Here is a 13,067-nt window from a genome sequence, read left to right as displayed (position 1 = left end):
CTGCCTCCCGGGTTCAAGCGATTCTCCTGCCTCAGCCTCCCGAGTACCTGGGATTACAGGCATACACCACCACGCCCGGCTAATATTTGTATTTTTACTAGAGATGGGGTTTCGCCATGTTGGCCTGTCTGGTCTCGAACTCCTGACCTCAGGTAATCTGCCTGCCTTGGCCTCTCAAAGTGCTGGGATTACAGGCGTGAGCCACCGCGCCCGGCCTAGTTCAGGCTCTTATTATCTCTCTTCTGTGCTACTGCAGTAGCCTTCCAACTGGTCTCTGTCCCTAGCCTCACCCCCTTCCAATCCCCTGCTATAAGATGGCTCTTTTTAAAAGACAAATCTGGCTCTGACCTATGTCTAAAGTGCTCCTTGGCTGGTGACTGCTCACCAGACCCCATGCCAGGGCCCTAGCATGGTGCCCAAGGTGCTACTGGACCTGGCCCTGTGCCTCCAGGATCCCTTCTGGCCTCTCCCTGGCTGAGCTTTGTTCTCTAAAACTGAACCAAATTTAAGTTCCCAAACTCACCTCTTTGTTCTTGCACATGCTGTTTCCACTGACTGCACTGCCTCTCTTCTTCAATCTGATGAATTCTCTTTCACTTCCCAACCCAAATCAGCTGTCACCTCCACTAGGACGTCTTCCCTGTCATTCGCTGATCTTAATCACAGCAATGACCCCCTCCCTCTGTGCATCACCGGCCTCTAATTTATTTGACTATACGTCTATCACTTGTGCCAGAACAGCAAACTTTTTCAGAGCATTCATTGCGCTCATACATCTCTGCATTCGCATCACCTAGCTTAGTGCATAGCGCCAAGTAGGCCCACAAGTTAGCCAGACTCGGGAACACATAGGAAGCAGAGTAGGGGTTAATGGGAATACTAGGTGGAAATGACAGAGGCAATGGCAGGGGCAGCAGCTAGAATAAGACTGTTTAGCAGAAAAGGCGCCTGGAAGGAACAAGCCGAGGAACTGCTGTAAGGGGAGCAGTACTGCCCCGGCCTGGGGCGCCTCTTCTCCCAGCACCTGGGCTGCCCGCCTCCGCGTCCTGGAACTACAAATCCCAGGATTCTCAGCGGTGTGGACAGGAAGTGTCCTGTCGGGCCGAGCCGGCGGTGAGGGGCGGTGGCCCAACGGCGGGAGATTCAAACCTGGAAGAAGGAGGAACATGGAGAGGAGAGCAGCGGGCCCAGGCCGGGCAGCCTGTGAGTGCGGGAAGGATCAGAGAAGGGTCCCGCAGTGGTGCCGCTGGTCGGGGGCTTGGCCATCCCGGGAGAGATTGGGGCGTGTGTCGGGCGTGGAGCCTGAGGGGCGAGGGCGGTGGGACTTGCTCAGTGGGACGGGAATCCTCAGCCCGGGCGCCGCGGGCCCGAGTGGAACTGTGAGCGGCGCATTGACCCCTGACTAATGTGCTGCGCTTTGAAGCTTACAAAGAACTTTCTCCCTATTTCCAAGTTCTGGGGTTCCGGAGTCGGGAGAATGTAGGTGATCCTAATGGCTCCTTAAAATTCAGCAGTTACTGCTCGCTACCAAACTTGCCCAGCGCAGCCGCCGGACAAGACGCCTCGAGGGATCTGGGGAACTCTTAGGCTTTGAGATGCCGCTTTCTGACAATGCCTGTCAAACAGGGGGCTGAAATTACCCGGGAAGCTTGTTTGAAATGCAGATTCCTGGGACCTGTCCCAGAGCTTCAGTTCCAGAAGGTCTGGTTTGGGGCCCATAATCTGCGTTTATAACAAGCACTGCTGTGCTTCTTTCCTCACCCCAGGTGATTGTGAGGAAAGTAGTCCCTGGGCCACATTTTCAAAGACACTGTTTTAGAGAGAGAGAGAGACTGGAGTTGGAAGGATGGGTGGGGCAGAAAGGTTCTATCTGATTTTCTGAATGAAAGGAAAACCTGCTCCTTCCACCACTCCCTTCCTTTCTATTAGGATTCAAAGAGCAAAGTCCATGTCCAGTCTTCTGTTAAAGGAAAATTAGTTCCAGACCTGAGAAGGACAGGAAAACTGTTTTTTGGTTTTTTATTTTTTTGAGACAGCATGTGTATGTACAAAATCCCTCCCATCGCCCACAGTTCTCAGTTCATAACTGTGAAGTGATGTCATTCACTTACTGGTTTATTTTCCACGCTTAACAACCAACACTTGTTCCTTGTACACCCCCTTGGAGGAACTGATGGCTTTCCTGTGGTTGGCCAGTGTTTTCAAATCTGTATTTGGAGGGGTGTGTGTGTGTGTGTGTGTGTGCGTGCATGTTTTTTAATTTACTTAACTGCTCATTCAAATAAGCCCTGCCTTTCCCTGAATCATTGCAGAATATGCAATATAAGGAAATAGGATAACAACCGGGAATGACATTAAGTGCTGAGTCAAAGACAGATTGGCTAAGCTCTGCCTTTTTTCAAGCTCTCTGAGTTTATTTTCTTACTGTGTGTGTAGCTTTCTCTTACTCTTTCTGTTTGATTTTGTATTGTGTTTGTATTGTGTTTCTAAGGAGAATAGAGAGAGGGGAGAGAAGGGAGAAGGATTAAGGGAGACTGTAACCAAAGCAAATTATGATTGCTGTCTCACTTGAGGGATTCTGTATTCTTGAGTTTTGGAATCAGTACTCTGTATTTTATTTAGCTTGAAGATTATTTTCCTCCTCGGGTGACCTATACCGAAAAGGATAGTGAAGGTACCTTTGTGATCTTTTAAAATTTTCTTTGTCTTTCTACTTAATCCCAAGTGAGTGGCATGTTTCCCTCTGTTGGACTGCCTTTCCCCGTGTTCTGCCTATTTATCCCTTAAGATCTATTTCATAGCTAGGATCCTTTGCTTCCTCTGCTGCTTCCATAGATTTTATTCATGGGCCATAATCATACTTATCACGTTAGATTAATTTATTCAGATGTTTTTCTCTCCTAATAATAATCTTTGGGCGCTGTGGTTCATGCCTGTAATCCCAGCACTTTGGGAGGCCAAGGTGGGAGGATCACTCGAGCCCAGGAGTCCAAGACCAGCCTGGGCAACATGGTGAGACCCAGTCTTAACAAAAAATGCAAGAATTAGCCAGACATGGTGGTGCGCACCTGTGGTCCCAGCTATTTGGTGTTCGGGGGCTGAGGTGGGAGGTCAAGGCTGCAGTGAGCTGTGATCGCACTACTGCACTCCAGCCCGGGTGACAGAGTGACACCCTGTTTCAAAAACAAAACAAACCCACCAATAACTCCGTTGTCCAGGCTGGAGTGCAGTGGCACGATCATGGCTCACTGCAGCCTAGACCTCCTGGGCTCAGGTGATCCTCCCACCTCAGCCCCACCCCGAGTAGCTGGGACTACAGGTGTGCACCGTCACACCAGGCTAATTTTTGGATTTTTTGTCAAGACAGGGTCTCACCATGTTGCCCAGGATGGTCTCAAACCTACCTCAGCGTCCAGAAGTGCTGGGATTACAGGCATGAGCCACCATGCAGGCTTTTATCTCTGCATTTCTTTTTTTGTTTTTTGAGATGGAGTCTCGCTGCTGTCGCCCAGGCTGGAGTGCAGTGGCGCGATCTCGGCTCACTGCAAGCTCCGCCTCCCGGGTTCACGCCATTCTCCTGCCTCAGCCTCCCGAGTAGCTGGGATTACGGGCGCCCGCCACCGCGCCCAGCTAATTTTTTGTATTTTTAGTAGAGACGGGGTTTCACTGTGGTCTCGATCTCCTGACCTCGTGATCCACCCGCCTCGGCCTCCCAAAGTGCTGGGATTACAAGCATGAGCCACCGCGCCCGGCCTTTGCATTTCTTAAGAGTAGGGGTCTGCTAGTCCAGTGCCTGGCATAAAGGAGGTACTGATGAATGAATGAATGAATGAATGAATGAGTGAATGATGAATCCTGGTTGGTTCTATTACCTCACCTCTGAGAGAGTAACCAACGAGGATGACACAGGTCCAGTTCTTGGAGAACTCAGTCTAATTAGGGATAAGAAAAGGAGTTAAGTTTCAAGCCAAGGAAGGCTCTGGATGTCCCAGCTGCGAGGTACTGAGGGAAGTTCCATGAGTAGACTTAAGGAGGAAGAGGACAGGAAGATGGCTACAGAGAAAAGAGAAGTAATGAAGGAGTTAAGTTTCAAGCCAAGGAAGGCTCTGGATGTCCCAGCTGCGAGGTACTGAGGGAAGTTCCATGAGTAGACTTAAGGAGGAAGAGGACAGGAAGATGGCTACAGAGAAAAGAGAAGTAATGCCTCCAGCACAGGAGACTGCCTATTAAAGGGTATCCTGGGAAGAGAAGGAGGGATACATGGGAGATGCTTCAGGTCTCTGAGCAGGGTTGCCTAAACAAGTCTGTAGAGAAGACGTTTCAGCTGGGCGCGGTGGCTCACGCCTGTAATCCCAGCACTTTGGGAGGCCAAGGCAGGTGGATCACGAGGTCAGGAGATCGAGACCATCCTGGCTAACATGATGAAACCCCATTTCTACTAAAAAATGCAAAAAATTAGCCGGGCGTGGTGGCAGGCGCCTGTAGTCCCAGCTACTCGGGAGGCTGATGCAGGAGAATGGCGTGAACCTGGGAGGCGGAGCTTGCAGTGAGCCCAGATCGGGCCACTGCACTCCAGCCTGGGCCACAGAGCGAGACTCCGTCTCAAAAAAAATAAATAAATAAAAATAACAAAAAAGACGCTTCAGTGCTAAGGCACCTCTAATGCGCTCTTCATTGACCTTATCCCATTTAACTCCTCAGATGAACGCCTCACAGCTGAGGAGATGGATGAGCAGAGGCGGCAGAACGTTGCCTATCAGTACCTGTGCCGGCTGGAGGAGGCCAAGCGGTGAGCAGAGTCTGGGAAGATGGACTCTTTCTGCTCTCCCTTTCTACCACCCCACCCTAGGCATCTGCCCCTAAAGCAAATGCAACAGATCAAGAGTCCATCCTGTGGGAAAGGGCCAGTTGAAATAGCTTTTTATTTTTTTTTTGAAGCAAATCCCAGTCACATCCTTTTGCCCCCTATATATACCGCAATACGTATCTCCAAAATATGTGGACATTCGCTTATATAACCTCAATGCCATTATAATATCCAACTAAATTATTTTAAATCCTTGGAAGATCAATACCCAGGCCATATTCAAATTTTCCTGCTTGTCTTAAAAAAAATCTTTTTACAGTTATCTTATTCAAATAAGGATCCAAAAAGTTCACTAATTACATCTGCTTGTATGTCTTCTTTAATCCAGAGCAGCCCATCTCCTTTTTTCAGTTCATTATATTATTGACTTGCTGAAGAAAACTGGGTCATTTTTCCTGAAGAATATCCTACATTCTGTCTCTATTTCTTTTCTTTCTTTCCTTTTGTTTTTTAGAGATGGGTGTCTATTTGCTTTCTTGTGTCATTCAGCTTGTTCCTCTATACCCTGTATTTCCTATAAATGAATGTTGGCTTAATTAGATTTGGGTTCAACATTTTTGACAAGCAACAACAAACCCCATCTCTACAAAAAATACAAATATTAGCCAGGCATGGTGGCATGTGCCCATAGTCCCAGCTACTTGGAGGGCTGAGGAAGGAGGATTGCTTGAACCTGGGAGGTCGAGGAGGCCGCAGTGAGCCAAGATTGCGCCACTGCACTCCATCCTGGATGACAAAATGAGACTGTGTCTCCAAAAACAAACAGAAAAGCCTGGATGGGCGCTGTGGCTCACGCCTGTAATCCCAGCACTTTGGGAGGCCGAGGCGGGCAGATCACCTGGGGCCAGGAGTTTGAGACCAGCCTGGCTGACGTGGTGAAATCCTGTTTCTACAAAAAAATACAAAAATTAGCTGGTCGCGGTGGTGCATGCCTGTAATCCCAGCTACTCGGGAGGCTGAGGCAGGAGAATCGCTTGAACCCAGGAGGCAGAGGTTGCAGTGAGCCAAGATCATGCCACTGCACTCCAGCCTGGGTGAAAGAGTGAGACTCTGTCTCAAAAAAAAAAAAACCATTTTTGACAAGAAGTCTTCATTAGTGTTGGTGGTTTTTTTCCCCCACTCAGATCCTTTTACCCCCTATACACTGCACTATATATATCTAAAATATGTGATATTTAACATATGTAAGATACGTGTTCCATATCACATCTTATAGAAAGAATACAATGTCTGCTTGTTCCACTTTTAGTGATGCTAAGTTCAATCTGGGAGTTTAGGTGAAACCAACCTGATTTACACATCATAAAATTTCCCATTAACTTTTCATCTAATGCCTTCATTCTCTGTTGGTCTACATCAGAATTTATTATTTTGCCAAGGGTATAAAATGACTATTTTCTAGTTCTGTCATTTCTTCCATATTTACTAGCTGAAATCCTAAAGAACATTCTCTCATCATCTTAGGACTATTTGGTTACTCTAAAAGTCAATCTGTACAGGAAAAGCAGGATACATACTTACTTCTTTGCTTTTAATCAACAGGATACTTTTAATGTTCTTTTTTTTTTTTTTTTTTTTGAGACGGAGTCTCGCTCTGTCGCCCAGGCTGGAGTGCAGTGGCGCAATCTCGGCTCACTGCAACCTCCACCTCCCGGGTTCACGCCATTCTCCTGCCTCAGCCTCTCCGAGTAGCTGGGACTACAGGCGCCCGCCACCACGCCCGGCTAATTTTTTGTATTTTTAGTAGAGACGGGGTTTCACCGTGGTCTCTCTCGATCTCCTGACCTCGTGATCCGCCCACCTCGGCCTCCCAAAGTGCTGGGATTACAAGCGTGAGCCACCGCGCCCGGCCTTACTTTTAATGTTCTTAAAGGAAGTCAGTAGGATGGGGCAATCAGGAAAAATCAGGTGTCTAAGGCAGGGAAGCCATGGAACAACGTGTAACTGGCTCTCTTTTTGGAAACAGATACTTTCCAATTAGACCCCAATATGTAGGGAAGTTTGGAGATTCCATCTGAAGAGACTTTAATCTCTCCCTCATACAACTATCAGTAATAATAATACTTTACATTTATATTCAAAGTGTTTTCACATTCATTAGCTCATTTGATCCTAGCAGCTGCCCCCTGAAGGAAGTACAGGTGGCATTATCCTCATTTTGCAAATTGTGCGACTGAGGCTCACAGAGGTGAAGTAGGGGAGATGGTTGGAAAGGCGGCCTTCGGACTCCAAGAGCTGTGGTCTTTCTGTCCCTTTGTGCTGCTCCCCTTCCATCAGCCCCACTACTCTCATCATCATCAAAGCTGGGTTATAAGCCATGTAGATCATTCAGGCAGACATGACCTTTCTGCACCCAGGTTCTCAGAGAACAACCCAGAATGAAAGAAGTGAGCACATTCTATTTTGTTTAACAGTCAAAGATGTAACTAGGGCTGGGCGCGGTGGCTCATGCCTGTAATCCCAGCACTTTGGGAGGCCAAGGCAGGTGGATCACCTGAGGTCGGGAGTTTGAGACCAGCCTGACCAACATGGAGAAACCCTATCTCTACTGAAAATACAAAATTATCTGGGCATGGTGGTGTGTGCCTGTAATCCCAAATACTTGGGAGGCTGAGGGCAGGAGAATCACTTGAACCCGGGAGGCGGAGGTTGCAGTGAGCCAAGATCGCACCATTGCACTCCAGCCTGGGCAATATGAGTAAGACGCCATCTCAAAAAAAAGAAAAAAAAAAAAAAAAAGATATAACTAGACTGAGTGAGAAGCTATGTAACAGTTAAGCCTCACTGAAGATGGGCAGGTTCAGGATCTGTCAAGGAGGATTTGCTGGGGTGGGTGGGGCTGAGGGTTGGCCAATCCAGATATTTGGGGCAGCCTAGGAGAAGGTGGGAACAGCCAGGCAATGGGCAGAGAGGGGACTTGGAGGTAGAGCAGGAACAGGAAGCAGGGGCCACTTAAAAGGAGGGAGAGAGGGAAGTTCCTGTTAGAATAGATCACTGTGGTCTGCCAGAGTGCGTGAGAAGATGCTCTCATGTTCATAGCTGGATGGAGGCCTGCCTGAAGGAGGAACTTCCTTCCCCGGTGGAGCTGGAGGAGAGCCTTCGGAATGGAGTGCTGCTGGCCAAGCTGGGCCACTGTTTTGCACCCTCCGTGGTTCCCTTGAAGAAGATCTATGATGTGGAGCAGCTGCGGTACCAGGTGGGAGAATTGGACCCCACCTTCTACCTTCTTCCCCTCAAACTATGCCTTCTCAAAGCTGTGAGGGTAGAGTGACCATATAACTTATTGTCCGAATCTGAATAAAAGGGAGTGTTATTAATCTATGTTTCTCTGTCCTGGTAGGGATAGAAAATCCACAGGATGTGGTCCTCTGGTTCCCCTCTGCCCGTCTCTCCTGAATCTTTAAGCTGTAGTCTGGGCTTTACCCATAGGGAGTGCTGAGAACTGTGGAAATAGATTTTCTTTTTCCTTCCCTTTCAGGCAACTGGCTTACATTTCCGTCACACAGACAACATCAACTTTTGGCTATCTGCAATAGCCCACATCGGTCTGCCTTCGGTAATACTGGGCCTGAAGATTGGTATTCATCTTTACTCCTTACCAGCCACCCCCTACAATCCCATGCTTTATCTCCCTGGACCCTTTAGCCCTATTTCCATGTGTCTTCTAAACTAACTTAATCTAAGAGAACAGTTCCTTGTGGCTGTGTGTCTTTGAACCAGGTTATTTTTTCTCTGCCTCCTCTTCCCTGTGGATGAAAGGAGGTGAAGTTTCCCTGGCCTGAGTGGCACGGTTCCCATTATGCAGGGGGTGGGGGGCTGCTACGTCATGCTCGTATTGGCCAGCCCTGTCTCCACCAAATTTCACAGTGTGAAGCAAGGGTATACACATCCCTAGGTCGTAGACTTTGAGTTAGAAGCCTAGGTCCAAAACCCCAACTGGACACATGATTTCACTCTTTGAACCTCAATTTGTTACTCGTCTGTAAAATGGGGATAGTGAGCCCTGCCCTGTCTACCTTACAGTGTTGTCAGGAGGATCACATGGTCTGTGTGAACTCCCTTTGTGAATTGTGAAGAGCTATACAAATGAAGGCATGATAGGATTCTACAATGTATGGTTTCTTTCTGCTTTGTTTTTCTTCACTGTAGAAAGGAACTATAAGAGAGGAAACAGCAGTAAAGAAAGACACTTTGATGGGAGGCAGAAGCAATAAAGGTCATGTGTCTTCAGTGGGACTGGAACATGCTAGGTCTCTAAATTTGGCCTTTTGTTGTGAATCTAAATGTAACCAAGATATATTGAGGTTAGGCCTCATTACAGTTGTCAGGTGGCATTGAGAAGCCATACCTGGTGCCACTCGGTTCTTAGAAGGGCTCTCATTGATCAGAAGCCGCTGGCTTGGAGACAGGGATAACAGCCTGACACTTTTGTGGTCCTTGGCAACATATGCTTCATTGGGCCCTGCATGGGAGTAGGCCAGCTCTCAGCATACCACGTCTCTGGCAAGGGTCTAAGGTGAGGCATGCAGGCTCACTGTAGACATCTGGAAGACAACTGGGGGCCTGGTTTTTTGTTGTTGTTGCTGTTATTGTTTTTGGAGGATATGGCTTATATCCTGTAGCCTTGATGGCCTTATCTGGTGTTTGGTTAATTCAGGGCACCCTAGGACTATGTGTCTGTGGCTGAGCCTTGGCTTAGTATGCATCCCCAGTGCCTTTCTTTTATACTAGGCTGACTAGAAATGGTTGGAGGAGACTGACCTAGACACCCCAGGTAACAAGGGAGCACACACCTCAGGTTGGAGAGGAAGACCCATTCCTCGGCACCCCCTCTCCATATTTGGTGCTGCGTAAAGGTTCCCAATGGCAGTAACTGGCTGGTTTCTCCTCTAGACCTTCTTCCCAGAGACCACGGACATCTATGACAAAAAGAACATGCCCCGGGTAGTCTACTGCATCCATGCTCTCAGGTGAGAAACCTCAAATTTTATCATCCAGGTTCCTCTAGGTAGATGCGACCAACAATCAACAGCAACAAACTCAGCAAGAAGGATGAAGGTTAGACCACAGGGAGCACGGCTCAGGAAAGTGAGGTTTCAGATTTACAGAGTTGTGTTTAGATTTTTGTGCATGTCTGTGGGCACATTTATGTATGGCCTGTGTGGGTGAACGGGAAGGGCAGGCAGGGTACCAGAGACAGGAAGGTAGCAGGGTAGGACCTTCAGTTTGTAACTGGGTATAAAGGAATCAGAACAGGACCTACTGAGAGCAACACAGGCAAGCCACTTAGTATGGATGGTGTAGGCTCTTTGGTCCTACTTACAGCCAGCCATCAGCAACCAGTTGGCTAAATCACAGCAAGTGACTGACCGGTTCCTTGTGTTTACCATGCCATCTCTTTCTGGCTTCACTTCCCATGTCCCTTTGTGCCCCTGTGCCTTAGTTCAGCAGGTATCTGCTTGCTGTGCCCTTCCTGTCCTCTGTCTCCATTGAGTGACCTGCTACTGCAATGTGGCCTTCTCTGTGAAGCCTTCCTAATCCCCTCAGACCCCCAACACCATCTTATTTACCTTCTGCAGCCCTTTCCTTGGGCTGATTTATGGTCATATTTCTTTATGTGGGTTGGGGATGACTTGAGGGCAGGTGCTGAGTGGTCTTCATCTCTAGGTCCCCATAGTATCTCCTTCAAACCCATCATGGGCAGAGTATCGAAATGAATAGGCCCCAGTCCCTTCCAATGCCTTCCATTTTTTCCTAGTCTTTTCCTCTTCCGGCTGGGATTGGCCCCTCAGATACATGATCTATATGGGAAAGTGAAATTCACAGGTAAGCCCAGCTCCTTCCCCGACCACCACAGCCTGGGCAGGGTCTTGGGGGTTCTGGGCCTGATGAAGGGCACCTGTGGCATCATTGCAGCTGAGGAACTCAGCAACATGGCGTCCGAACTGGCCAAATACGGCCTCCAGCTGCCTGCCTTCAGCAAGATCGGGGGCATCCTGGCCAGTGAGCTCTCGGTGGATGAGGCTGCAGGTAAGGACTAGGCTCTGCCCTGCCAGGAGTAGGCTCAGTGCGTATGGGAGGGCTCCAAGCCTCACAGCCATCGGAAGGGTTCTGGCCAGCTCTCATCCACAGATAGGGCCATCAGGCTACCTGGTTTGCCTGGCCCTTGAGGGGTGGGAAAAAAGATGACGTTAGAGTGGCCTGCTACTGGTTGCGCTCCAATCTGGAGTTCACTCTGGCCTCCTGACCTTGTTTCCATGCCCCCTCCCAGTCCATGCAGCTGTTCTTGCCATCAATGAAGCAGTGGAGCGAGGGGTGGTGGAGGACACCCTGGCTGCCTTGCAGAATCCCAGTGCTCTTCTGGAGAATCTCCGAGAGCCTCTGGCAGCTGTCTACCAGGAGATGCTGGCCCAGGCCAAGATGGAGAAGGCAGCCAATGCCAGGAACCATGTAAGGAGTAGTCTTGGGTTGCAGGGACTGAAAAGTTGAGTGGCTGGAAAGTCTCAAGTGAAACCAGGACTCCTATCTGTCATATCTCTAATATCCAAAATTGCTTCTTAGAGAAACCATAATTTATCAGTGATTTTAGAGAAATAGGAAAAGAACTTGGAAGAATGATGAGAATTCCGAAGAGAAGACTGGAGAAGAGGTTCTTGGGGGATGATCTTCAGGGAAGCCTGAGAGGGGTGCTGGAATGTAGAACAGAATGAGATTGGACTGGAGGTTCCAAAGGTTGGTTTGGCTTAATTGTGTCAGTGCCAGGTGTTTTAGACCCCACAGTTCCTGAATTCTGAGCAGACTGACCTTTGGCCTTGGGAAGGTCTCCAGAAGAAGAAATAAGTGTAGCCAGGGAGGGAAGAGCAGGACAAGAAGATTGAATTGGGTTTCCCAGGTTCCCTTTCAATGGAGTTTTTGCAGGATGACAGAGAAAGCCAGGACATCTATGACCACTACCTAACTCAGGCTGAAATCCAGGGCAATATCAACCATGTCAACGGTAAGAGAGATCGAGCAGGAGTGGTTTGGGGGTGCCCTCAGGGTAAGCCCCTGCACTGGGAGGTTTGGGGATAGCTTTTCTTTTTTTTTTTTTGAAACGGAGTCTCGCTCTTTCACCCAGGCTGGAGTGCGGTGGCGCGATCTCGGCTCACTGCAGGCTCCGCCCCCCGGGGTTCACGCCATTCTCCTGCCTCAGCCTCCCGCGTAGCTGGGACTGCAGGCGCCTGCCACCTCGCCCGGCTAATTTTTTTTTGTATTTTTAGTAGAGACGGGGTTTCACCGTGTTAGCCAGGATGGTCTCGATCTCCTGACCTCGTGATCCGCCCGCCTCGGCCTCCCAAAGTGCTGGGATTACAGGCGTGAGCCACCGCGCCCGGCCTGGGGATAGCTTTTCTCAAGCCAGAAAGCCCTGTGGTCTCACTTGGGCCAACTCTTGCCTCGGGGAAAGATCAAAGTCCAAGGAGTATGTGCACTGCTTTCTGGCCAACGATGTCTAGAGGAGAATTAGTCCATGTCTGGGAAGCTTCTGTCTGACTGGAGAACCATAGAGAGGAGCAGCTCTTGATGCCGGAGGGGGCAGGGGCATTTGGGCTGGGGTCCTTCCAGAGGGGCAATGTGGAGAATACATGAGGATGGGGGGATCTGGGTAGGAGCCGTGTGAAAGCTCAGGATGGGTGGGCATTTGCCTATTAGGGTGAGGATATCCTTGGGGTCTGGGGTGGTGAAGTGAGAAGGCTGTGAAGTCCAAGCTGAAGAATTTGGGCTGAACCAAATGGGCCCAGGAACCAATGGGGAAAGGGTGGGGGTAATTCTGGGCAGGCAAGAAGAGGGCAGATTCCTAGGGCTGGACTAGGGGATTATGAGAGGTGGCTTTCTCACATTGTCCATTATGGAGTCGTTTTTTTTCAGTCCATGGGGCTCTAGAAGTTGTTGATGATGCCCTGGAAAGACAGAGCCCTGAAGCCTTGCTCAAGGCCCTTCAAGACCCTGCCCTGGCCCTGCGAGGGGTGAGGAGAGACTTTGCTGACTGGTACCTGGAGCAACTGAGCTTGGACAGAGAGCAGAAGGCACAGGTTAGCCTCTGTCTATTACCTGCCACCCCCTCTATGTGACTATAGGATAGGAGAGGGCCTCTTACTCAAGGATCACCACTGTTGGTCCTTTGTATTCTGTAAGTGCTGACTACGTGTTTAAATGGTTAAAT

The 13,067-nt window shown here is 49.1% G+C and overlaps 1 protein-coding gene across 5 annotated transcripts in view; it reads left to right on the top strand.

The window, feature by feature from the left end:
* The first annotated feature begins 1,117 nt into the window (after positions 1-1,117).
* IQGAP3 (IQ motif containing GTPase activating protein 3) overlaps positions 1,118-13,067 on the top strand; it is a 46,972-nt gene continuing 35,022 nt past the window's right edge. For 4 of the 5 annotated variants that reach the window (XM_063624864.1, XM_063624867.1, XM_063624866.1 and 1 more), the window contains exons 1-10: positions 1,118-1,203; positions 4,702-4,789; positions 7,907-8,063; positions 8,346-8,423; positions 9,761-9,837; positions 10,626-10,693; positions 10,784-10,897; positions 11,139-11,317; positions 11,786-11,864; positions 12,773-12,936. In XM_063624864.1, coding sequence (XP_063480934.1) covers positions 1,167-1,203; positions 4,702-4,789; positions 7,907-8,063; positions 8,346-8,423; positions 9,761-9,837; positions 10,626-10,693; positions 10,784-10,897; positions 11,139-11,317; positions 11,786-11,864; positions 12,773-12,936 — 1,041 coding nt within the window. In that variant the 5' untranslated portion in view covers positions 1,118-1,166. The remainder of the gene's footprint in view (positions 1,204-4,701; positions 4,790-7,906; positions 8,064-8,345; positions 8,424-9,760; positions 9,838-10,625; positions 10,694-10,783; positions 10,898-11,138; positions 11,318-11,785; positions 11,865-12,772; positions 12,937-13,067) is intronic. The other variant, XM_063624865.1, reaches the window with a different exon arrangement.

Source organism: Symphalangus syndactylus, chromosome 12, assembly GCF_028878055.3.
Source record: "Symphalangus syndactylus isolate Jambi chromosome 12, NHGRI_mSymSyn1-v2.1_pri, whole genome shotgun sequence".
Lineage (NCBI taxonomy): Eukaryota > Metazoa > Chordata > Mammalia > Primates > Hylobatidae > Symphalangus > Symphalangus syndactylus.
The sequence above is the reverse complement of the archived record's forward strand: the minus strand, read 5'-3'. Positions and strand labels throughout refer to the sequence as shown.